At 34.6% G+C, this 24,437-nt stretch overlaps 1 protein-coding gene across 2 annotated transcripts in view; it reads left to right on the top strand.

Annotated features, from left to right (window-relative positions):
• The window catches only part of LOC149804409 (zinc transporter ZIP9-B-like), a 64,425-nt gene that overhangs the window by 24,492 nt on the left and 15,496 nt on the right, over positions 1–24,437 (top strand). For both annotated transcript variants that reach the window (XR_016415607.1, XM_089939931.1), the window contains exons 4-6: positions 2,364–2,441; positions 3,879–3,964; positions 10,112–10,246. Coding sequence is in view for 1 of the 2 variants with exons in the window: in XM_089939931.1 (XP_089796057.1) it covers positions 2,364–2,441; positions 3,879–3,964; positions 10,112–10,246 (299 nt within the window). In the remaining variant the exon portion in view is untranslated. The remainder of the gene's footprint in view (positions 1–2,363; positions 2,442–3,878; positions 3,965–10,111; positions 10,247–24,437) is intronic.

Raw genomic sequence — 24,437 nt, forward strand, 5'->3', positions numbered from 1 at the left:
TAAATTACTTGCTTTATGCGCTGCTTTAAAACTGCTTATAAAAACTGCTTTAGTTCAAAGTGAGCACATTACTATGATTGAAACTTTTTCATCCTACCAGAGACAGCCATGCATGGTCCTTTATTATCACATAAATTAATATGAAACCATCAATATCCACTCTCACTTATTTACATGCTAGGTTACTGTTTTGGTTTGACACATGATCTTATTAAGGGCTCGAATTTAACACAAATTTCTTTGTAGCCAGAAGGACTAGTATATTGAGAAATTTACTAGTCCTGCCAAATCTTTACTAGACCTGTTCACAAAACAATGTTGCACAGCTTTCATGTTGTTTACCGATTCAATTTTAAAGTTAGAACAACCCGCAACAAAGCTGGATGTTTTCTGTGTGTTTGTTTTTGCAAATTGCATACACCAGTTACACCACATAACGTTCCTTTCCTCGTCATAATTCAGCCATTCCCTGTCTTTTATCCATTTGTTCTAAAAATTTTCATTACACTTTTCCCTATCATAAAAATTATTCCTCATCATTCTCATTCAACTTTTTCTTTTTTTCTGGTGGCTGAACACCTTCTATCAAATGCCACATTTTGCCTGTCTTATAAGGAGGGAAGTGTGCCTTGTTTTGAAATATGAGATGGTATAGTATAGCTGACGCGAATTATTTAAAGCAAGAAAAGGAATGGCACAGTGTCCTTTATATAAGAATGTCAGAGCAAGAAACATGTTTCAAAGCACGTGTCTTTGCCCCCCCCCCCACAAAAGGCCTCTCCCTAACAAAGACTTAACTTCAGCGGATGTTCTGCATGATCAAAGCAGTGGCTATTGTAAACACTGTTATAAAATATTAGCATCAGAAGATAGTGTTAGTTTCAGCTTGGAAAAGGTGTGTTCCCATCAAACGAAGCCATCAGACACTCGGTGCTTTGTATTTAACAGCTCCAGTTACGGTATCATAAGTCATAAGTTTGGTAATTGTTCTTAATTAATCGAACCTCAGTGTATTGTTGAAATTAATAATAAGGCGGAAAATTTTCAAATCTTAGATGCCCATGCTCAGAGATTTTAATTCCCAACAAATGTACGGCATTCTGTTTGGATATCTCCACGTGTATTCAATTGTTTGTTCATTCTTGTAAGGGAAAAATATAAAAACTATTCTTATCATCAAAGAAAAAGTAGTTGTATGGAAAGGATGTGTCAATAATGTAATCATAATAAATTGATCTAATTCTTATTATTTTTTTTATGGAAATCTAAAATATGTAGTTTCCTGTTTGTGACTATTGGAGCGTTTGGGTAGTGAGCAAAAAAACCCAAGAAACATAAACAAAAAAAGTGCAAACCAATTTCTTTGAATAGTTTTTGCCGTGTTCTTTTGTGTGGTATACTGCTTTGTAATTTGTTACTGTGGTTGAGTAAATAAAGTGTGATACCACGTCATTTTTTCATTTAATTCGTTATCGTATTAATTAGGATCAATTATCAAACTTCAGTTATTAATTACAGGACCATAATTTGGGCAGTTAAATGAAATGCACAAAATCGGATGGATTCTTGTTATAGAAACACACCTTTCCGATGCAGAAATTGACTTCATCTTCTCATGCTAATATTTTATGACTGAGTTTACAATGGCCACTGCTTTGATTCTACAGAACGTCTGCTAAGTCAAGTCTTTATTAGGGAATGGCGTAAACAAACGCTGTGACTATTGATAACCGAAACTTGCTAGCCCATCAGACTATTAACGTTATGAAAGTTACTAGTCTGACAGAAATTCTGCTAGCCTCGGGCTAGGGGACTACCGCTAATTTCAAGTTCTGTTATTATGTGCAGTCAAGCTCAATTTTGAGACCAGGAAACCCCTACATACATCAAAGTTTGACCATTTTTAAAGCCTTATTAGATTTAATACAGGCTTAATTTCAAACTTTTTCAACATTTTGGAATCAAACAAAACTAATCCAAAATAAAAAAAAATAATATGTATGCAGTAGCAGTATTGAGCTTTCTTATTCTTCATTTTCTCAGAACATCAGTTAAAAAGTTTACATCCTTTCATTGTAGTTGGCAAGGCATGAGGAAAAACTTATTAACAATATTTAGGTTGGAATTTTCATTAAATATCAAAATGGATAATTAGTACATTTGGGTCTAAGAGCACCTTCATCATGCACTAAATCTTTTATTCATGCTGACTGTTAGCAAAGGAACTGAAATCCAGCAGTCTGATAGGATACAATTCGGGACCTGAGTATGTTCAGAATTAATATTTATCAAAGACACATAAAGAGTTATAGGATTTGATTCAATACTTATTCAGTATTTAAGTTGTGAGTTTTATTTTTCAGATGCAGAGGTAGGGGCCCAAACTGTGCAGAATCGAAACAGAATAACAGCCACACTTGGATTAGTGGTTCATGCAGCAGGTATAGACAGTAGATATTATCCTAAGAAGTATTTGTGTTAATTACAACAGATCAGCTCTTCCTTGGGGACATAAAACTAGTAATAAATGTCATTATGACATCATCATGTTAAATGTTACATAGGCTGATAAGATTTTAATGAACTTATAACTAGATCTAGCTATTAATCAGTGGAAACAAAACTCAGTATAAATTGTTTACATACAACAACTCAGATTCTTCAGCATCTACAGTTACAAAATACTGTTGATGGCTCATAGATGGAGTAATGAAAGAACATGAAATTGTGGGTCAGTGAAACACTGTTGATGGCTCATTTTGAAAAAAAATTGTCTTTGTGGCTGAAAGAAGAACCAGGGTTTTTGCAAAAACTTAGTTTTTTTTCTCATTATTCACCCACCAATGTTTGTGGATAAATTACATGTTCGGTTAGAAAGAAACCTAATGATTGTGTGGTCAAATGGTTACATGTAAAGGCCACTTTGGAGACATAATAAGATTTTTGCATGTTAAGGCCACTTTGGAGACATAAGATTTTTGCATGTTAAGGCCACTTTGGAGACCTAAGATTTTTGCATGTTAAGGCCACTTTGGAGACATAAGATTTTTGCATGTTAAGGCCACTTTGGAGACAAAAAGATCTTGCCATGTCAACTTTAGCTTAAGACCACATACCTTAACTAAAATGAGTAGACAACTTATGGTATGGATGAGGCCTTTTGATTTGTGGGTCAAAGGAAAATTGGTTTTGCAGAAATGGAAGAGGCCTTTTGATTTGTGGGTCAAAGGAAAATTGGTTTTGCAGAAATGAAAGAGACCTTTTGATTTGTGGGTCAAAGGAAAATTGGTTTTGCAGAAATGGAAGAGGCCTTTTGATTTGTGGGTCAAAGGAAAATTGGTTTTGCAGAAATGAAAGAGGCCTTTTGATTTGTGGGTCAAAGGAAAATTGGTTTTGCAGAAATGGAAGAGGCCTTTTGATTTGTGGGTCAAAAGAAAATTGGTTTTGCAGAAATGGAAGAGGCCTTTTGATTTGTGGGTCAAAGGAAAATTGGTTTTGCAGACATGGAAGAGGCCTTTTGATTTGTGGGTCAAAGGAAAATTGGTTTTGCAGAAAAACTGTCATTTACTGAATGTTTGGTGTCACAGTTTCATAGGTGATGTTTATGGTATGTCGTATAATAAAATTATGGTTTCTGTACACGACTGCATACAAAGAGCAAAGATCAAGGTGATTGAGACCTGTTGGTGAATAATTTCCAAAGTCAATGATGGACTGTTAAACATGGGGCGGGCATATAATACGCATTCACTACACTCTCCTTCAGAGGAGCAAATCACCCATATCACCCCAATAAATGTATTTTGACAAGTGAATACAATTAAAGTCTGAGCTATTTCATGAGACTGTTATATATCTCACTCTCTTTGTCTTTCCAGCTGATGGAATTGCCATGGGAGCAGCAGTCAAGATGTCATCATCCCACTTAACTATGATCGTTTTTCTGGCTATTATGCTACACAAAGTAATAATGAAAAATCTTTCTTTTATCAGTATAAATGGCATAAGGAAGCTTTAAGCAGTTAATTGCATATGGATGGTCAGATACAGTAGTCACTTTTCACCCAGTGACATAAGCATTAACCATGTCAAGATCTGCATTACAGTTAAGAAAATCACACATCGTCTACTTCAAGGGAAACTCTGATTATATTACTGTAGGGTTAAAGCTTGCGCTGTGGTATGCAGGGAGTTCCTGTATTACCTGTCTCACCTGCTTCTGTTTTTTACAGACCTCTTGATAATCTTAAAAGAACTGCACAGGAAAAAGTAATCAGCGTTCACAAAATCTAACAGCCCAAAGCCCAGGGCACCTCAAATTTCAGATCATGCCTATCCTATATTCTAAAAGAGGCGCCCATTGGGCTTATATAAAAAAATCAAATATGTCAGAGGAAACTCTGATCATGCAGATGAAATGTGGAAATTTATTTTCAAGATGTTGACATACCTGACGTAACATGTTGCAGTTTGATTGAAACCAGAATGCCACAGTCCTGTGTGAAGTTGAGATTGATTTTAATCAAATTGTTAAAGTAACATGTCATGCTAAAATCATAATTTGTACTCCCAAACCCCTTGACACAGTCAAGTTTTGAGAAAACAATTTTCAGTATTCTTGAAAAATAAAACAAAAACAAAACAAAACTCACTACTATCAGTATATTCCAGTTACATGTAGCGTACATAAACAATAAACAGACATGATTGGAGCTCTATCCTTTGGGCAGTTTAAACTGCGATAATTGAAAGGCAATGAGGACAGGTTTTAAACCACCATTTCACATATTAATTGATTGACTAACAGTAGCTGGTGAAATGTGTTTAAAGACTGCAGTGGGTGAGCCCATTGGGCTAATTTGCATAGATATACTCAGGATGTAGAATTACCAAATAGTTAATCAAAGAGATGCTGGATGCATGTAGGAGAACAAAATGTATTATATATCATTGCTTTGAATGAAAATGTTTAAGCCATATTTATTATAGATTTTTGACAAGTTTATGAACAGTGGCAACATTTCTTCAAAGTTGAGTTTTACTGAATAGTCAGAATAGTGTTCAAATGTGATTCATTTTGAAGCTGATTTAGGAAGCAATTAGCTATTAGTAGTATCAGCAAAGCCCAACAAAACAAATTTCAGAACTGGTTGACGGAATTTTACCTTGTGAAATATGCCAGGAAAAACAGTTTTAAAAAAGTGGGAGAGGCAATGAATTCTTTGCTCATACTGCAGACAAAATATTGACATACATTAACTTGGTTCTAATCATGATTTGATCAGATGATCCATCAGAGAAAAGTTTGAACACTGGGACAATCAAGTCTCAAGTGAGTGTAGTGATGAACACTAAAAACATCTGATTTACTTTCAAACCCCCCTGTTGAATTTATATTTGAATAGTAGCAATCTTATTTCCATCTTATAAATTTGTGTTTGTCATGGGGCAAAAGAAAGTTTTCATCTTATTTCCATCTTATAAATTTGTGTTTGTCATTTGGCAGAAGAATTTAAGTTTCCTCCTTATTTCCATCATTTATTGAAGACCTTCATCCTCTCATAATGTATGGATGATCATGTGGCTAACATTTTTAAAAACATTTTCAAATATAGTTAGAATAAGTTACACAGTGCATGGCTTCTGCCTGCTCTCGCACACTGTCATGCTATTTAAATTGCTTCCATGAGAGTGATCCATCACTCTCCCCAATTTTATTGTTCAAAGCAAAGATTTCCAGATGTTTTCTGAGCAAACTTCTCAATTTTTGTCCCCAGATTTCATGGCAGTTGCTTTTCACAAATACTGCTATATTTATAGGTTGCACGATTTTGATATATGATGTCATGTGCTTTAAACAATGATGTAAATATTTGAGGAGGGTGAATAACTCACGTTAAGACAACAAGGAGTGCTGTTTGCAACTCTCCTGCATTTTACAAAACACAAACCCTGCAGTGCCACTTACTTCATGTCCATAATTTGTTTAAAATATCATATCGACTTTGCAAAACAGATTAAATAGGTCAATATTTAATTGATATAGATTTTTAATGAATTAAATCCACAGGGTATGATGGGTGACACTGGATCTTGTAAATTCACAGTTTGATTGGCTGATAATAAAAGTAAAAACCTATTGCATCAGTATTAAAGGGTTCTATGTATATTTAAGATCAGAAGATGAAATGGAGGTTAGGATTTTTATGGTATTATATTTTCTTTCCTGAAAGTTATGAAAACCCTGGAAAGAACCACTAACCCACAGGAAGCTATTGGTAGGCTTTCTCACACCCACATAGGTTGATCCTGAGACTTGCCCCCACAGAGATAAAGGTGAGATGATAAGGAACAGTAATGGCAAACACTATAGATCACTCTGCCACCTGTGGCCGCTGGATCATATTAAACAGTCCTCAAGAACAAACTGGTGGAAAGAATTGCTCAAGCAAGAAAGCCACCCACTTTGAAAGCATATAAGGGAAAATGGAGAATTTTCTCAAGTAGTTGTGGGTGTGAACACATTTTCACTATTGAAGGTATCAATACCACAGATAGCTAACTTCCTACTTTGGCTCTTTGGAGAGAATCACTCAGCTCCAGTCATCATTAAAGGCTGCCACTCCACTTCCTCTGACATGCTAAGTCATCATGAATGTGAGAATATTGGACGAAATAAATGCGTTTTTTTCCAGTGAATTTTTATTTCACCCCCACCCACCCCGATGACATTGTCTCTGTGCAAAAAGTGGACTGTATCTTGGGTGGGAACCTTGCTGTATAAGGCACCATATTAACTGCTCTTGAGAGCATCATTGGTTCACCTTGCATTGCAGCTTATGAAGATAGGGCAGTTACAACAAGTACTGCATTTGAGTAAAAGGGTTTCCTTGCTGATACTATACCAGGGATGGTCCTGGCATTTAAAAAGCTGTCGCCAAAAAAATCGCCAACTTCAATATTTTGTCGCCAGTTTTCAAAAAGTGTCGCCAAAACAAGTAGTGTACATTTTTCCAAGTGTTAATTTCGTCTATTAATGTAACAGGTAATGAAAATTACAAAAGATGGGTTAGTTAATACTTTAATTAAAACAAGCATTAACAAAATGTTACAAAGTGTTACATGAAGGTCTGTCGCGATTTTAGGACTGCCCACTTGTTGAATGCAGTTTCAAAGTCTAATTTTTCACATCAGTACATGCTGATTCTCATTAAATTCTCGAGAGATGAGATGCAGAGCTTATTTCTGATGTCAGTTTTTATGAGGTTCATCTTACTGAATCCACGTTCACAGTCTACAGTGCTGACAGGTGACACCAGTAGTCTCTCAGCAGCACACCCCACACCCCAGCCCTTTAAGGCTAGCTTCACAAAGCTTGTAGTGAATTGCTTCCTAAATCCCAAGAATGATCACTGAATGCTGTATAAATTTTCTCGACAAGCAAAATAGGATCTCCATTCCCACGAATGAAACTTACACGAGTCAACACCTGGCAATATTGGACCGTATATATAAGCATAAATTCACACCCAATTTAGGGATTCTTTCACTCCTGTATTTTGAGAAATAAATAATTATTAATTATGCAAAACTGTTTTTTTTGTGTGCTATTTCTTGTTGCGGAGTTTAAGTCTCTGCAGCCGTAACACGGAATTGATGGCAAAAGGAAAAGATCAATGAGTAAAATGCTGCACTGGCGACAGATATAATTGTGATTGAGATTTTTTCCATTTGCTTTGTATTTATACACAGTGGGTACTTCAAACGTTATCAGTTTTCTATAAAGGTTCAGCGAAACTATTGTATTGGTATATGTAAAAAAAAAAAAAAAAAAAAAAACCACAGAAGGATTAGCCATACAATTAATTGTATCTGTTCTATTCGCGTCTTCAGAAGTCGGTCAGTTGTAGGTATAGTGCGGTAGCATGATTGACTATCGCAGCATACAGTACTCAGCCCAGATGTCAGCATAAGCAGATTATGATGTAACAATGCACTGTAAAGATGGGGTTGTCAATACGAACAAAGGATCGTTTGTGTAACAGATTGATTCCAATGCATTGCTTAGTCAAGTTTGTGGCTTCCTTTCGTTCTCCCTTTTAATTTATCCAGTCCAAATCCATGATTGTATGTACAAATTAAATAACCAAAAAGTATGTCGCCAAAAATATCGCCAGATGGGATATTTTTGTCGCCAATAAGGGAAAAAAATCGCAATTTGCGACTTTGGCGAAGCCCAGGACGATCCCTGCTATACAATCTGTGATGTGGAAGTCAGAGTAAACATTCTCAAGCTTCAACATTTGAGATCTTTCATTCCAAAAGGCTCACAACTAGACCTACTTTGACTTGTCGCTGTGGCACAACAGGTTACCTTCCTAGTTTGATTGGCAGCTTCCTAATGATGCAGCTAGATGAATTTTGCTGGAGGGAAATTTGTTCCTTTCATAAAATCTATGTTTCTGCATTTAGAGTCCGTGCTTCAGTAACATTATATATCTAGACATTGCCTCACATACCTATGTGACCTGAGATGGCCTTTACTAGGTAAGGGGATGTAACTCTCTACATCTCTTACCTATTCTCTAATGCATTATGATGGAGTAACATATTTTTAGAAGAAAGCAATTTGTTCTAGTAAAATATGATTTATTCATAATACTTAACCAGTCAGTATAGATACAGCCTCCCCATTGTTGCATTATTCTAAGAGAGCATGTATTCCTCTCCAGTGGTAACTGAATTATTCACAGGATTTGGTGGTGATCTCTATATCAAGTAGATTTCATGTTTAACTGCTACTGATGTGGGCTGCTAACTTAGCTTTCTCAGCACCAAGGGCTGGATTTGTGAGGCAGTAGTAGTTCTCTTAAAGTATTATCATTGAATAAGTATTGACAAAGAAACATTCTGTTAGAAAAAAAATTGGTTTTCACAAAACAAATTGTTTACTAAAAGAATTATAAGCAAAAAATACCTTAAATCAACAGTGTTTTCGGGATATTTGTTCCTGATTCCAAGCTGGTTGTTGCTTTTAATTTTGTCATAAGCTTTAATGAAGACAATGTATAACACAAAAGACACAAAGGTAGTAGCTGTTTATCTCGGCTGGATTTCTTACCTCATCAAACATTTCATCCATCTGCTGCTATTAAATAAGGCTTAAAGTTACCGCCAAATGGTCTAAAAATTTGGTAACACTTAAAGCTACTTCAAAAAGGCCTGAAGATTGGCTAACAATTAAAACTACTTCGAAAAGGCCTTAAGATTGGCTAACAATTAAAACTACTTCGAAAAGGCCTTAAGATTGGCTAGCAGTTAAAGTTGCTTCAAAAAGGCCTGAAGATTGGCTAACAATTAAAACGACTTCGAAAAGGCCTTAAGATTGGCTAGCAGTTAAAGTTGCTTCAAAAAGGCCTGAAGATTGGCTAACAATTAAACCTACTGCCAAAAGGCCTGAAGTATTTTGTATGCTTTTGTTGTAGGATTGAGATTAACATAACATTGCCACATCATTACAGGGGTGCATATCTAGTATTTGAGTGAGATTCGCACATGCTGTAGTACAAGGTCATCAGAGTTGTATTTGCATAAACCAGCTACATTTTATTTAATTTTGCTGCTAGAATCTAACTGATCATTTGAAGAGAGTTACCTATTTCAGTTGATATATACTGGCATCCTGTGTCACTAATTTTAAATCGATGGAATATGACTAACCAATTCAATTCTGCAAATGACTGGACAGTGAGTGTTTAAATATTTTCTTCATTGCAGATGACTAATGGTTCAGAAGTCACTTTTTGTAACTGAATACCAATGCAGTAAAAGAAGATATTTTTCTGTTCATGGCAGACTTTCTTTTTGAGCTATTCATTAATTTTTTTAATGTTGTTTTGCATTTCTTCTGGAAACATAAGTAATTACATGTATATTTTGTCAGTCTTCTCTAATGTTGTTTTGCATTTCCTCTGGAAACATCAGTAACTACATGTATATTTTGTCAGTCTTTTTGTAATGTTGTTTTGAATTTCCTTGGGAAACATAAGAAATTACATGTATATTTTGTCATATTCATGAGACTTTTAGCTGGGCTTTACATCTTTTCCAGGCACCTGCAGCATTTGGGTTAGTGTCTTTCCTGCTTCATGAGGGTTTTGACCGACCAAGAATAAGAAGACATTTATTTGCATTTGCTGCTGCAGCCCCCATTGGAGCTTTTGCTACATATGCATGCCTGACTCAGGTACAAAAAAAACTTGATTATTGATATTTCTTTGAGAAATTATTGTTCAGACTGCAGAACATAAGTTATCTGAGGCATTGTAATTACAATTAGGGTTGTGCATTGCCTGCTTATGATTGTGATATCATACAATATGGTTGATAGCACAATATGTATCATACAGTTAGCAGGGTTACAATACATACATACAGTATGCACCACAATATATCACCATTAAGTACTAGTACATCGATGTAATATCATCGCAATACTAAGTACTATGGTCATACTATACCTCCCCGTTTGTACACCCATACTGATTTAAATAACGGAAAGCATAAATGAGACTTTTTAAAAAATGCACATAGTTCAGTTATTCATTTATAATTTCAAACCTGAAGGTGACCAAGGGGCCCCTAATACCGTTATCGACTGGGCATGTCATGCCAAACAGACATTTTCAGTGTAAAAGATGACCCTGCTTACTAATCATTTCAAGTTCCTGGACAAGTCCATTTTCAGCGATGTGGTTGGTACACAACTACATGTGTATGAACATGGAAGGTAAATATTATGTCGTCTGCATCCAATGTTTACAATGGTGAATCAAGCAAAGGAAAAGAGAGACAGCTACAAATTTGCCTTTCACGTGTATTTAACAGGCTGTATAATTTCTGTGTACATGTGTGCAAAGGAATATAAATCTCAATCTTACTGTAATTTACAGAATTATTTGTCAGTTACCAAATAGGATGAACTTTGTCACTCTGTTTTCTGAGGAAAGTAGACTCATCCATAATGTTCACAATATGGTGCCTTGTTAATATGGAAACTCCATTAAGTATGAAACACACAGACAGTGATAGTGTTAGGGCCACTCTGGTCACAGGCAGGTTAGAAATGATAAATTAGTGGATGAAATGACTAAGTTCCGTGCATTTTTTTAATCACATTAATGATATCAATAGAGGGTACAAACAAACGTGGATTTATGCAACAATTGTAGTACATCAATGTATTGTCTTCACAATATGTCACCATTAAGTACTAGTACATCAATGTACTATCATTGTAATACATCACCATTAAGTAATAGTACATCAATGTACTGTCATCACAATATGTCACCATTAAGTACTAGTACATCAGTGTACTGTCATTGCAATACATCACCATTAAGTTCTAGTACATCAGTGTACTATCATTGCAATACATCACCATTAAGTACTAGTACATAAGTGTAATATAATTGCAATACATCACCATTATGTACTAGTACATCACTGAACCATTAAGTACTGTACATAAATGTACTGTCATTGCAATACATCACCATTACTTACTAGTACATCAATGTACTATCACTGCAATGCATCACCAGTAAGTACTAGTACATTAATGTACTATCATTGCATACATCACCATTATGTACTAGTACATCATTGAACCATTAAGTACTGGTACATCATTGAACCATTAAGTACTGGTACATCATTGAACCATTAAGTACTAGTACATCAGTGTACTTTCATCACAATACATCACCGTTAAGTACTAGTACATCAATGTGCTATCATTGCAGTACATTACCATTAAGTACTAGTACATCATTGAACCATTAAGCAAAAGTTCATCATTGAACTATTAAGCACATGTTCATCATTGAACCATTAAGTACAAGTACATCATTGAACTATTAAGCACAAGTACATCATTGAACCATTAAGTACAAGTACATCATTGAACCATTAAGTGCTAGTACATCATTGAACTATTAAGCACAAGTACATCATTGAACTATTAAGTACAAGTACATCATTGAACTATTAAGCACAAGTACATCATTGAACTATTAAGCACAAGTACATCATTGAACTATTAAGTACAAGTACATCATTGAACCATTAAGTGCTAGTACATCATTGAACTATTAAGCACAAGTACATCATTGAACTATTTAAGTACAAGTACATCATTGAACTATTAAGTACAAGTACATCATTGAACTATTAAGTACAAGTACATCATTGAACCATTAAGTACTAGTACATCATTGAACTATTAAGCACAAGTACATCATTGAACCATTAAGTACAAGTACATCATTGAAATATTAAGTACAAGTACATCATTGAACCATTAAGTACAAGTACATCATTGAACTATTAAGTACAAGTCAGGGATGGTCCTGGCTTTTAAAAAGCTGTCGCCAAAAAAATCGCCAACCTCAATATTTTGTCGCCAATTTTCAAAAAGTGTCGCCAGAACAAGTAGTGTACATTTTTTCAAGTGTTAATTTAGTCTATTAATGTAACAGGCAATGAAAATTACAAAAGATGGGTTAGTTAATACTCTAATTACAACAAGCATTAACAAAATGTTACAAAGTGTTACATGAAGATCCGTTGCGATTTTAGGACTGCCCACTTGTTGAATGCAGTTTCAAAGTCTAATTTTTCACATCTGTACATGCTGATTCTCATTAAATTCTCGAGAGATGAGATGCAGAGTTTATTTCTGATGTCAGTTTTTATGAGGTTCATCTTATTGAATCCACATTCACAGTCTACAGTGCTGACAGATGACACCAGTAGTCTCTCAGCAGCCGCCCCCCCCCCATGGCTAACTTCACAAAGCTTGTAGTGAATTGCTTCCTAAATCCCAAGAATGATCACTGAATGCTGTATAAATTTTCTCGACAAACAAAATAGGATCTCCTTTCCCACGAATGAAACTTACATGAGTCAACACCTGGCAATATTGGACCGTATATATAAGCATAAATTCACACCCAATTTAGGTATTCTTTCACTCCTGTATTTTGAGAAATAAATAATTATTATTAAATATACAAAAGTGTTTGGGGTTTTTTTTGCTATTTTTTGTTGCGGAGTTTAAGTCTCTGCAGCCGTAACACGGGATTGATGGCAAAAGGAAAAGATCAATGAGTAAAATGCTGCACTGGCGACAGATATAATTGTGATTGAGATTTTTTCCGTTTGCTTTGTATTTATATGCAGTAGTCGGTACTTCAAAGGTTATCAGTTTTCTATGCAGGTTCAACAAAACTATTGTATTGGTATATGTAAAAAAAAAAAAAAAATAACAGAAGGATTAGCCATTCAATGAATTGTATCTGTTCTATTCGCGTCTTCAGAAGTCGGTCAGTTGTAGGTATAGTTCGGTAGCATGATTGGCTGTATCACAGCATACAGTACTCAGCCCAGATGTCAGCATAAGCAGATTATGATGTAACAATGCACTGTAAAGATGGGGTTGTCAATACGAACAAAGGATCGTTTGTGTAACAGATTGATTCCAATGCATTGCTTAGTCAAGTTTGTGGCTTCCTTTCATTCTCCCTTTTAATTTATCCAGTCCAAATCCATGATTGTATGTACAAATTAAATAACCAAAAAGTCTGTCGCCAAAAAAATCGCCAGATGGGATATTTTTGTCGCCAATAAGGAAAAAAAATCGCAATTTGCGACATTGGCGAAGCCCAGGACGATCCCTGACAAGTACATCATTGAACTATTAAGCACAAGTACATCATTGAACTATTAAGCACAAGTACATCATTGAACTATTAAGTACATCATTGAACTATTAAGTACAAGTACATCATTGAACTATTAAGTACAAGTACATCATTGAACCATTAAGTACAAGTACATCATTGAACTATTAAGTGCTAGTACATCATTGAACTATTAAGCACAAGTACATCATTGAACTATTAAGTACAAGTACATCATTGAACCATTAAATACAAGTACATCATTGAACCATTAAATACAAGTACATCATTGAACTATTAAGCACAAGTACATCACTGAACTATTAAGTACAAGTACATCATTGAACTATTAAGTACATCATTGGACCATTAAGTACAAGTACATCATTGAACCATTAAGCACAAGTACATCATTGAACTATTAAGTACAAGTACATCATTGAACTATTAAGTACATCATTGAAGTATTAAGTGCTAGTTCATCATTGAACTATTAAGCACAAGTACATCATTGAACTATTAAGTACAAGTACATCATTGAACCATTAAGTGCTAGTACATCATTGAACCATTAAGTACAAGTACATCATTGAACTATTAAGTACATCATTGAACCATTAAGCACAAGTACATCATTGAACTATTAAGCACAAGTACATCATTGAAATATTAAGCACAAGTACATCATTGAACTATTAAGTACAAGTACATCATTGAACTATTAAGTACAATTACATCATTGAACTATTAAGCACAAGTACATCATTGAACTATTAAGTACAAGTACATCATTGAACTATTAAGTACAAGTACATCATTGAACTATTAAGTACAAGTACATCATTGAACCATTAAGTACAAGTACATCATTGAACTATTAAGTACATCATTGAACCATTAAGTACAAGTACATCATTGAACCATTAAGCACAAGTACATCATTGAACTATTAAGCACAAGTACATCATTGAACTATTAAGTGCTAGTACATCATTGAACTATTAAGTACATCATTGAACCATTAAGTACAAGTACATCATTGAACCATTAAGCACAAGTACATCATTGAACTATTAAGTACATCATTGAACCATTAAGTACAAGTACATCATTGAACTATTAAGTACAAGTACATCATTGAACCATTAAGTACAAGTACATCATTGAACTATTAAGTACATCATTGAACTATTAAGTGCTAGTACATCATTGAACCATTAAGTGCTAGTACATCATTGAACCATTAAGTACAAGTACATCATTGAACTATTAAGCACAAGTACATCATTGAACTATTAAGTACAAGTACATCATTGAACTATTAAGTACATCATTGAACCATTAAGTACAAGTACATCATTGAACCATTAAGCACAAGTACATCATTGAACTATTAAGTACATCATTGAACCATTAAGTACAAGTACATCATTGAACTATTAAGTACAAGTACATCATTGAACCATTAAGTGCTAGTACATCATTGAACCATTAAGCACAAGTTCATCATTGAACTATTAAGCACAAGTACATCATTGAACCATTAAGTACTAGTACATCATTGAACCATCAAGTACTAGCTCATCAATGTACTACCATTGCAATACATCATCTTCAGGTGTACTACATTGATTAGCCAAGTTACTAACTGCATTACCTTGCTTAAGTTAAACTTTGCTGTTATATGTAATATCATTCCTTTACTGTTGAAGCATAAACAGTAATTTGAAGTGAAATTACCTGTATCTTGTACAGTATATGGTCACAACCTGTGATCAGATTCAGAAAATGTTTACTTTTGTTTTACTTTAAATCTTTTACTAATCATCAAAGGTATCTGATAAAAGCCGAGTTTGAGCAACTGCTATATCCATCAATTTTTTAAAATGTGAATACATGTTTTTCATGCCTAATTACACCAGCTGGTCTAACAAATAGTCTGTCCTGTGTATCCCAATCATAGGTACAGTTTGGATGCAGATTAAAGAATTTGCTAAACAATGTTCAAAACTTATAGTACATGCATTTGTTATGAACCAAGTTTGAGAGCTGAACCTGCTTTCTGAGGTCACCTTTCTACATGGGTGGCCTCTGTAGACAGGTTTGACTGTATCATGATATTCTGGCGATTAGACCCCCAACTAATGACTGTTGATAGCATGCTTGTATCATCATAAGTGGTGATATCTTCAAAAGAATAGCTCGTAGACGAAAAAAACAAGTCACGTGTTTAATCAACACACACGAAGGTAACTCCTTCAAGACCACTACAGAATAGAGAGTAACAGTTGTCTTTCTTAGATCATATCAACATCCCTTTTTCTCTAACGAAACTAATTGAGATCTAAACAAACATCAATTTATGAACAAGTTAACAGGTTATAAAATTTACAGTTACAAAAAGTACTGGCTTTGGATTTTTTGACTTAGATAAAAATTATTGACTAGACTTTAACTGAAAATGATTTAAAGAAGACAGGATTTTATACTATGCAGTCATCAAAATGCAATGCAAATAAATTCAACTAATTTTGCTAACAATAACTGTAACACTTGAAAACATTTCTAGATCACTACAGGGGATTATTATGTCCCTCACAACTGCATAAAACTGACTCAAAACCTCACATAGTCTTTGAGATAGGTTGGCGTCTTCACTTCGCGCCTGGGTCTTATAACTGGTGTAGTCGCTGATTCCAGGCATGTCGACTCTGGTACGGGACGCCTCTGATCAGGTTCCTTTACATGCGTGTCAGCCGTTTGCTCCTGTACAGTTGTTCTTTCCGGTGATTTATCGCGGATTTGTACTGGGATTGATGTCGGTCTTATGTGTTCACTATTTCTCTTGTATTGAACACCATCCGTTGAAGTTACAATACAGTTTCGGTCGTTTGATTCTGTAATAACACCTTTTCTCCAGGGTTTATCTGGTTTGTGTCGTTTGTGTCGGAAATATACAGGCTGACTGTTTTCAAGTTTTAGTTTAATTCTAGCACTGCGGTCATAACTTTTCTTGATACAGTCCTTCCTAGCATCTCGCTTCTTGTTTCTGGGCGACTTCTTTTGAACCAAAGGTAGCATTGATCTTGTTTCTCTCCCAAACATCATTTGGGCCGGACTTAGACCAGTGTCCTGTCTTGGAGTATTCCTTAGTTCTAGCAGTGCTTCGTACTGATCAGTCCTAGAGTTCAGGCATTTAACCATCATGCCTTTTATAATCTTCACACCGGCTTCGGCTTTGCCATTTGACTTTGGGTGATGAGGAGAAGTCACGTGATGTTGAATGCCCCACTGTTTCGTGAACTGACTGAATTCGTCAGACGTAAATTGTGGTCCACCATCGCTGATGATTATTCTAGGTATTCCAAATTGCGCAAACTGCTTCTTGAGTTTGATAATGACTTGACTTGATGATGTTGTGGTGAGTAAATCAACGTCTATAAAATTTGAGTAATAATCAATCGCCAGCAAATAGTTTCTACCCTGTATTTCAAACAAGTCTAACCCAATTTTCTCCCATGGGTAGTTGCCGTCATCATGTTGCCGCAGGGGCTCTTTCTGGAGTTTTGGCTTTCTCTCCATGCAGTGTTCACAATTGTCTGCTAATTGTCTTATTTCTTGATTCATTCCCAGCCAGAAAACGGTTCCTCGTGCTCTCCTAACCATACTGTCAAAGCCAAGGTGGGCACTATGTAAACGTTCTTTAATTTGTCTTCTCCAAGCTTTTGGAATTAAAACAGCTTCCCCTTTCAGTATTATACCGTCATAAAAGCTCAGTGTGTCTCTGATAGAGAAATAAGGTCTCACTTCAGGCTTTAGGTCATTTTTGTTTTTGGGCCATCCTTCTATAATACGGTCAATCAACAACTGACAAGTTGTGTCTTTGGCAGTTTCTCTCCTGATTTCTGTAATTCGCGCATCCGGAATTTTATCAAACATTTCGACCTCACATACTTTCAGCCTAGTCAGTTCAGTGTCATCTGACAAGCTATAAGCACGACTTAATGTGTCCGCAATGATTAATTCAGATCCTTTGACGTACCGAAACGTAACATTGTATCTAAACATCTTCATTAGAGTGTCTTGTAGCCGCTTTGGTGCTTGACTGAGTGGTTTCTTCAGGATGGTTTCCAGAGGTTTATGGTCGTTTTCAACAATCACTGGGCGACCATATGTGTACTGATCGAACCTCTCTAGCCCATACAATACTGCAAGCGCTTCTTTTTCTATTTGTGCCCAGTTCCTTTCAGCTGGTTTCAAAGATCTTGATGCAAACTCAAGTGGGTGTCCATCTTGCAGCAGAGCAGCTCCTAGGCCATCTTTACTACTATCAACTTGTAGTACCAAGTCCTTATTTGGATCGTAGATTGCTAACACATCTGTTTGCTTTAACAGTTGTTTCACTCTTTCAAAAGCTTCCGTGCATTGTTTTGTCCATTTCCACGGTGTGTTCTTTCTAGTCAGGTTTCTCAATGGTTCAAGAGTCTCAGACAGATTTGGCACAAATTTAGCCATATACTGTACCAATCCACAAAATCGTTTGATTTCAGTAACGTCCGTCGGAGCATTCATTTCAAGAACAGCTTTGATTTTATCGTTATCTGGCTTGATACCTTGTGGCGTGATTCTGTGTCCATGGAAAGTGATTTCAGGGCCCATATCCTTCTTTCCTTCATTCAAAACAATGTGCCTCTCTTCACAGCGTTTGTAAAGCTTTGCCAGCTTTTCATCATTGTCTTTCTGAGCTGCTATTTCATTATCACCACAACCAACGATGATAATATCATCCGCAATTGTAAATATGCCTTCAAGGTCGCTAAGAGCTTCATTCAGTTTCCGCTGAAATATTTCACTGGATACATTCAGTCCGAACGGTAGTCGAGCCCATCTGTATCTTCCAAACGGTGTTATCATAGTAGTAAGTAGACTGGATTTTTCATCAAGTCTAATATGCCAATATGCTTCTTGCACATCGAGTTTCGTGAATACTTTGGCATTATGTAATCCTGGAACTACGTCATCAAAAGTTGGAAGTCTATATCGTTCTCTCACTAACACTTTGTTCAGCGGTTGAGGATCTAAACATATCCTCCACGATCCATTGCTCTTCTTTGTAATTGCCATCTGGCTAACCCATTCAGTTGGTTCTGTAACTGGTATTAAAATGCCGCGTTCTGTCAGTAGGTCAGTTTGTTCTTTCACCTCAGTTCTCACTGCCAGCGGTATGTTGCGAGCTGGCAATGCCCTGGGTTTTGCATCATCTGTGAGTCTGAGGTTCACTTCACCAAGATCTCCGAGGTGGCATTTGACGCTTCCGATAAAATTATCGGTGTTAATTGTGACCAGTTTCAGTTCTTGAACCGCTTTCAAACCTAGCAAGCAATCTAGCTCATTTGGCACAATTACAAAAGTTACGTTATAAGTTTCATTGTTCACTGGGTTTGTCACTGTCAGAGTTGCCTCCCCTAAGGATTTCGCTGTTGACTTGTTCCACATTCTGAGATGTGACACTTTCTGTATTCTCTGAGATTTTCGGACAAATCTTTGTTGGATTGTATTTACCTGGGCCCCAGTGTCAATGTGAAATGTTACATCACAGTCATTTACAATCATTTTGGCTTTTGCCTTTGAATTGATCGAACTGTCAATGTAGTTAAGCCAGAATTCTTCTTCTGTAGCTTCTTCGGGCTTGTCATTTTGGTCAACTGTTTGCACTTTCTTGCAGCATGATTTGAAATGGTTCTTTACACCACAGTTGTTACATCTCTTTCCCCAGGCTGGACATTTTTCTTTGCTTCGTTCATGAAACAGTCCACAGAAACCGCACTTAAGTTTCGGTCTTACCAATCCAGTACCAGATACACCTGCTTGTGATCGTGGTTTCGCGTTATCAACTTTGTTCACCGAATCATGTACTTTGTCTTGTCTGATTTCTTGCACATGTCTATTTGACTGTTCAAATGCTCGGCAAGTTTGAAGACACTTGTCAAGTTCAAGTTTTTCTTCTCTCAACAACAATTCTTGGAGCTTACCACTTGTGCTGAGTACAATTTTATCTCTTATCATTCTGTCTTTTTCTTTGAAATTGCACGACTCTGCTCTTCTCCTAACTTCGGTAAGGAAATGTTCGAACGATGTAAAGTCATCATATTTCACACACCAGAACCTGTGGGTTTCAAGAACTTCATTCCTCCGTCGATTACAGTAGGCTTCAATCTGTTGCAGAACTTTGTCTGGATCGTTTTTGTCATCTTGATTTGCCCATACAAACTGGTCATAAATGTCAATTACCTTCGGTCCTGCACAGTGTAAAATGATGCTGGTTCGAACTGTCTTGTCTTTGTTTTGGGAACCACTAGCGGTCAAATATATTTCTATCTGTCGCTTCCATCTCTTGAAGTTTTCACTTATGTTTCCTTCAGTAATATCTAAAGTCCCAGGTGGCTTTAACGAGTCCGCCATGTCGAACGAATCAAATCGGGACGAATGTTCAATTAAATGTGATCTATTTTCGCGACCTGGCTTGGTCAAATTTTCGGAGTTTCTTCAACTCTGTGCGTTTATCCAGCGAAAATCAACGTTGCAGACGTTATCAGGATATGCGTTCACCGCTGCCACCATGTTGATAGCATGCTTGTATCATCATAAGTGGTGATATCTTCAAAAGAATAGCTCGTAGACGAAAACACAAGTCACGTGTTTAATCAACACACACGAAGGTAACTCCTTCAAGACCACTACAGAATAGAGAGTAACAGTTGTCTTTCTTAGATCATATCAACAACGACCGTGGTAATACTCCTAACACCTTAGAATGCCTGGAATATCTAAGATCTTTTTTTTAAGTTTAGTCATTAATCAATGAATACATTAATTAAACAATTTTAAAGCAGTCACAAATAAAATGTATTAATTGCCAGTGATCTGTATTCATATATTGATAGGAAAAGAAATCAAACAAAAAATTCATTAGTGGAGCTCACAAAAACAACAAATATTTTAGTATGAGATCACTATAAAAGTCTTGAAATCAATAAATAAAATCCTGAAAAGATTTTTAGTATGTTAAAATGAATAATCAGTTTTTCTTTCATTTGTCTGTGTATTGTGACTTTTATTAAAAAAACATGAGTGCATTTCATTTGATGGTATAAATGTAGTTGAATTTCATGTCAGCTATTACATATGAAATGTATAGTTACATGTATTTGTCAAATGGATTCTAGTTAGTGGTAGAAGTTATATAATGGGTATTTGTGTGTTTAGAAAATGCCTGCAAAATTTAAGAATTAAAATTTGAAAATTAAATTAATTTTCTAATATGCTTCATTTCTTTGACTTCATTGCTTAAACAGTATCCTCTTCATCCACACACGTAATCAACATTATTGTTCTGCATGTATAATATTTAGTAATTTTCCTTCTTGGTAAAATAAAACATGTTGATTACATTTTGTCATTGAAGAATTAAAGCTGTTTTTATTTTCTGCTAATCATTTTTTGTTGTTATACAAACGGAGCCTGAGATATTTAAGTACCCATTTGAAATGCAGATGGAATGATGAATGAATGGTAAATGAAGATTAAAAAGAATTTTGAGTGAGTGGAGAACAAACAGCTGAATGAAGAACAAAAGATAAACAGTATATGCCAAATGCTGCTTGCCACAAGCAACAAATACTGAACCATAAATGATAAATAACGTTAAATCATTAAAACTCTGATTCTTTTTGAAATTACTTCCTTTATCTAGTCTCCCAAAAATATTTGCAGATGTATCCTCAAAGGTATGTAAATGAAAAAAGCAGATCTCAACAAGATAAACAGTGATAATATGATGGACTGATGGTAGATTCAAATGCTGATGCAAAAGAAATGTATTTATGGTACTGCAATATTTCTTGGTCTTTATGTCATCTTTTTAACGTAATTATGGTACTTCAGTATTTCTTGGTCTTTGCAACATCTTTTTAACATAATTGTGGTACTGCAATAATTCTTGGTCTTTACATCATCTTTTTGATGTATTTGTGGTTCTTTAATATTTCTTGGTCTTTACATCTTTTTGATGTATTTGTGGTTCTTGAATATTTCTTGGTCTTTACATCTTTTTGATGTATTTGTGTTTCTTAAATATTTCTTGATCTTTACATCATCTTTTTGATGTATTTGTGTTTCTTAAATATTTCTTGATCTTTACATCATCTTTTTGATGTATTTGTGTTTCTTAAATATTTCTTGATCTTTACATCATCTTTTTGATGTATTTGTGGTTCTTGAATATTTCTTGGTCTTTACATCTTTTTGATGTATTTGTGGTTCTTGAATATTTCTTGATCTTTACATCTTTTTGATGTATTTGTGTTTCTTAAATATTTCTTGATCTTTACATCATCTTTTTGATGTATTTGTGTTTCTTAAATATTTCTTGATCTTTACATCATCTTTTTGATGTATTTGTGGTACTTTAATATTTCTTGATCTTTACATCATCTTTTTGATGTATTTGTGGTACTTTAATATTTCTTGATCTTTACATCATCTTTTTGATGTATTTGTGGTACTTTAATATTTCTTGATCTTTACATCATCTTTTTGATGTATTTGTGGTACTTTAATATTGTCATGTCTATACGGTGTCTTTTTTTTATAAATTTTTTTCTACATTTATACTTGTTTTAATGTATTTAGGGTACTTCAATATTTCTGTGCCTATACATTGTCTTTTTAATGTGCATATATTTAGGGCACTTCAATATTTCTGAATTCATGTATTATCATTTTTATATATTTGGGGTTCTTAAATATTTATGCATCTCTACATCATGTGTATATATATATATATATATATATATATATATATATATATATATATATATATATATATATATATATATATATATATTTGGGATACATGTACTTAAATATTTCTGGGTAAATACATTGTCTTTAAAATCTTTCATCCTTTCCAGGCTGTTTTCCACTGATATGGTAGCCAAAGTAAATTTCTTAAATTATTTATCATTTTCTGTATGAATAGCATTGGTTTGTTATGATTTTAACTTTAAACAATATATATATATTTTGTATGGGAACATTTCTATTTCTTTACTGAACGAGTCAGAAAAATATTGCAACAGCCACATATTATCAACTATTAAAATGTATGGTTATGTCAGCAATCTTGAATCATCTTCCTTTGACCTAGAAATAACTCATTTGAATCCTCCAGCTTTGACCTTGAAATAATTAACTTGAAACACCCAGCTTTGACCTAGAAAAAACTAATTTGAATCCTCCAGTTTTGACCTTGAAATAATTAACTTGAATCATCCAGCATTGGCCTTGAAATAGCTCAATTGAATCATTCAGCTTAGACCTAGGAATATCTAACTTGAATCATCCTGCTTTGACCTAGAAATGATTAACTCGAATCATCCAACTTAGACCTAGAAATAACTAACTTAAGTCATTCAGCTTAGACCTAGACATAACTAATTTAAATCATCCATATTAGACCTAGAAATAATTAATTTGAATCATCCAGCATAGACCTAGAAATTATTAACTTGAATCATCCAGTTTAGACCTAGAAATAATTAATTTGAATCATCCAGCTTAGACCTAGAAATAATTAACTTGAAACATCCAGCTTAGACCTAGAAATAATTAAATTGAATCATCCAGCTTAGACCTAGAAATAACTAACTTAAATCATTCAGCTTAGACCTAGACATAACTAATTTAAATCATCCATATTAGACCTAGAAATAATTAATTTGAATCATCTTCCTTTGACCTAGAAATAACTCATTTGAATCCTCCAGCTTTGACCTAGAAATAACTAACTTAAATCATTCAGCTTAGACCTAGACATAACTAATTTAAATCATCCATATTAGACCTAGAAATAATTAATTTGAATCATCTTCCTTAGACCTAGAAATAATTAAATTGAATCATCCAGCTTAGACCTAGAAATAACTAACTTAAATCATTCAGCTTAGACCTAGACATAACTAATTTAAATCATCCATATTAGACCTAGAAATAATTAACTTGAATCATCCAGTTTAGACCTAGAAATAATTAACTCGAATCATCCAACTTAGACCTAGAAATAACTAACTTAAATCATTCAGCTTAGACCTAGACATAACTAATTTAAATCATCCATATTAGACCTAGAAATAATTAATTTGAATCATCTTCCTTTGACCTAGAAATAACTCATTTGAATCCTCCAGCTTTGACCTAGAAATTATTAACTTGAATCATCCTGCTTTGACCTAGAACTAATTTGAATCCTCTAGCTTTGACATTGAAATAGTTCAATTGAATCATTTAGCTTAGACCTAGTAATATCTAACTTGAATCATCCAGCATAGACCTAGAAATAATTAAATTGAATCATCCAGCTTGGACCTAGAAATAATTAATTTGAATCATCCAGCTTAGACTTAGATATAATTCTCTTGAATCATCCAGCTTGGACCTAGAAATAATTAACTTGAAACATCCAGCTTAGACCTAGAAATAATTAAATTGAATCATCCAGCTTAGACTTAGATATAATTCTCTTGAATCATCCAGCTTGGACCTAGAAATAATTAACTTGAAACATCCAGCTTAGACCTAGAAATAATTAAATTGAATCATCCAGCTTAGACTTAGATATAATTCTCTTGAATC

The sequence above is a fragment of the Sinohyriopsis cumingii genome, chromosome 2 (genome assembly GCF_028554795.1).
Source record: "Sinohyriopsis cumingii isolate HCF-2022 chromosome 2, ASM2855479v2, whole genome shotgun sequence".
NCBI classification, from domain to species: Eukaryota; Metazoa; Mollusca; class Bivalvia; order Unionida; family Unionidae; genus Sinohyriopsis; species Sinohyriopsis cumingii.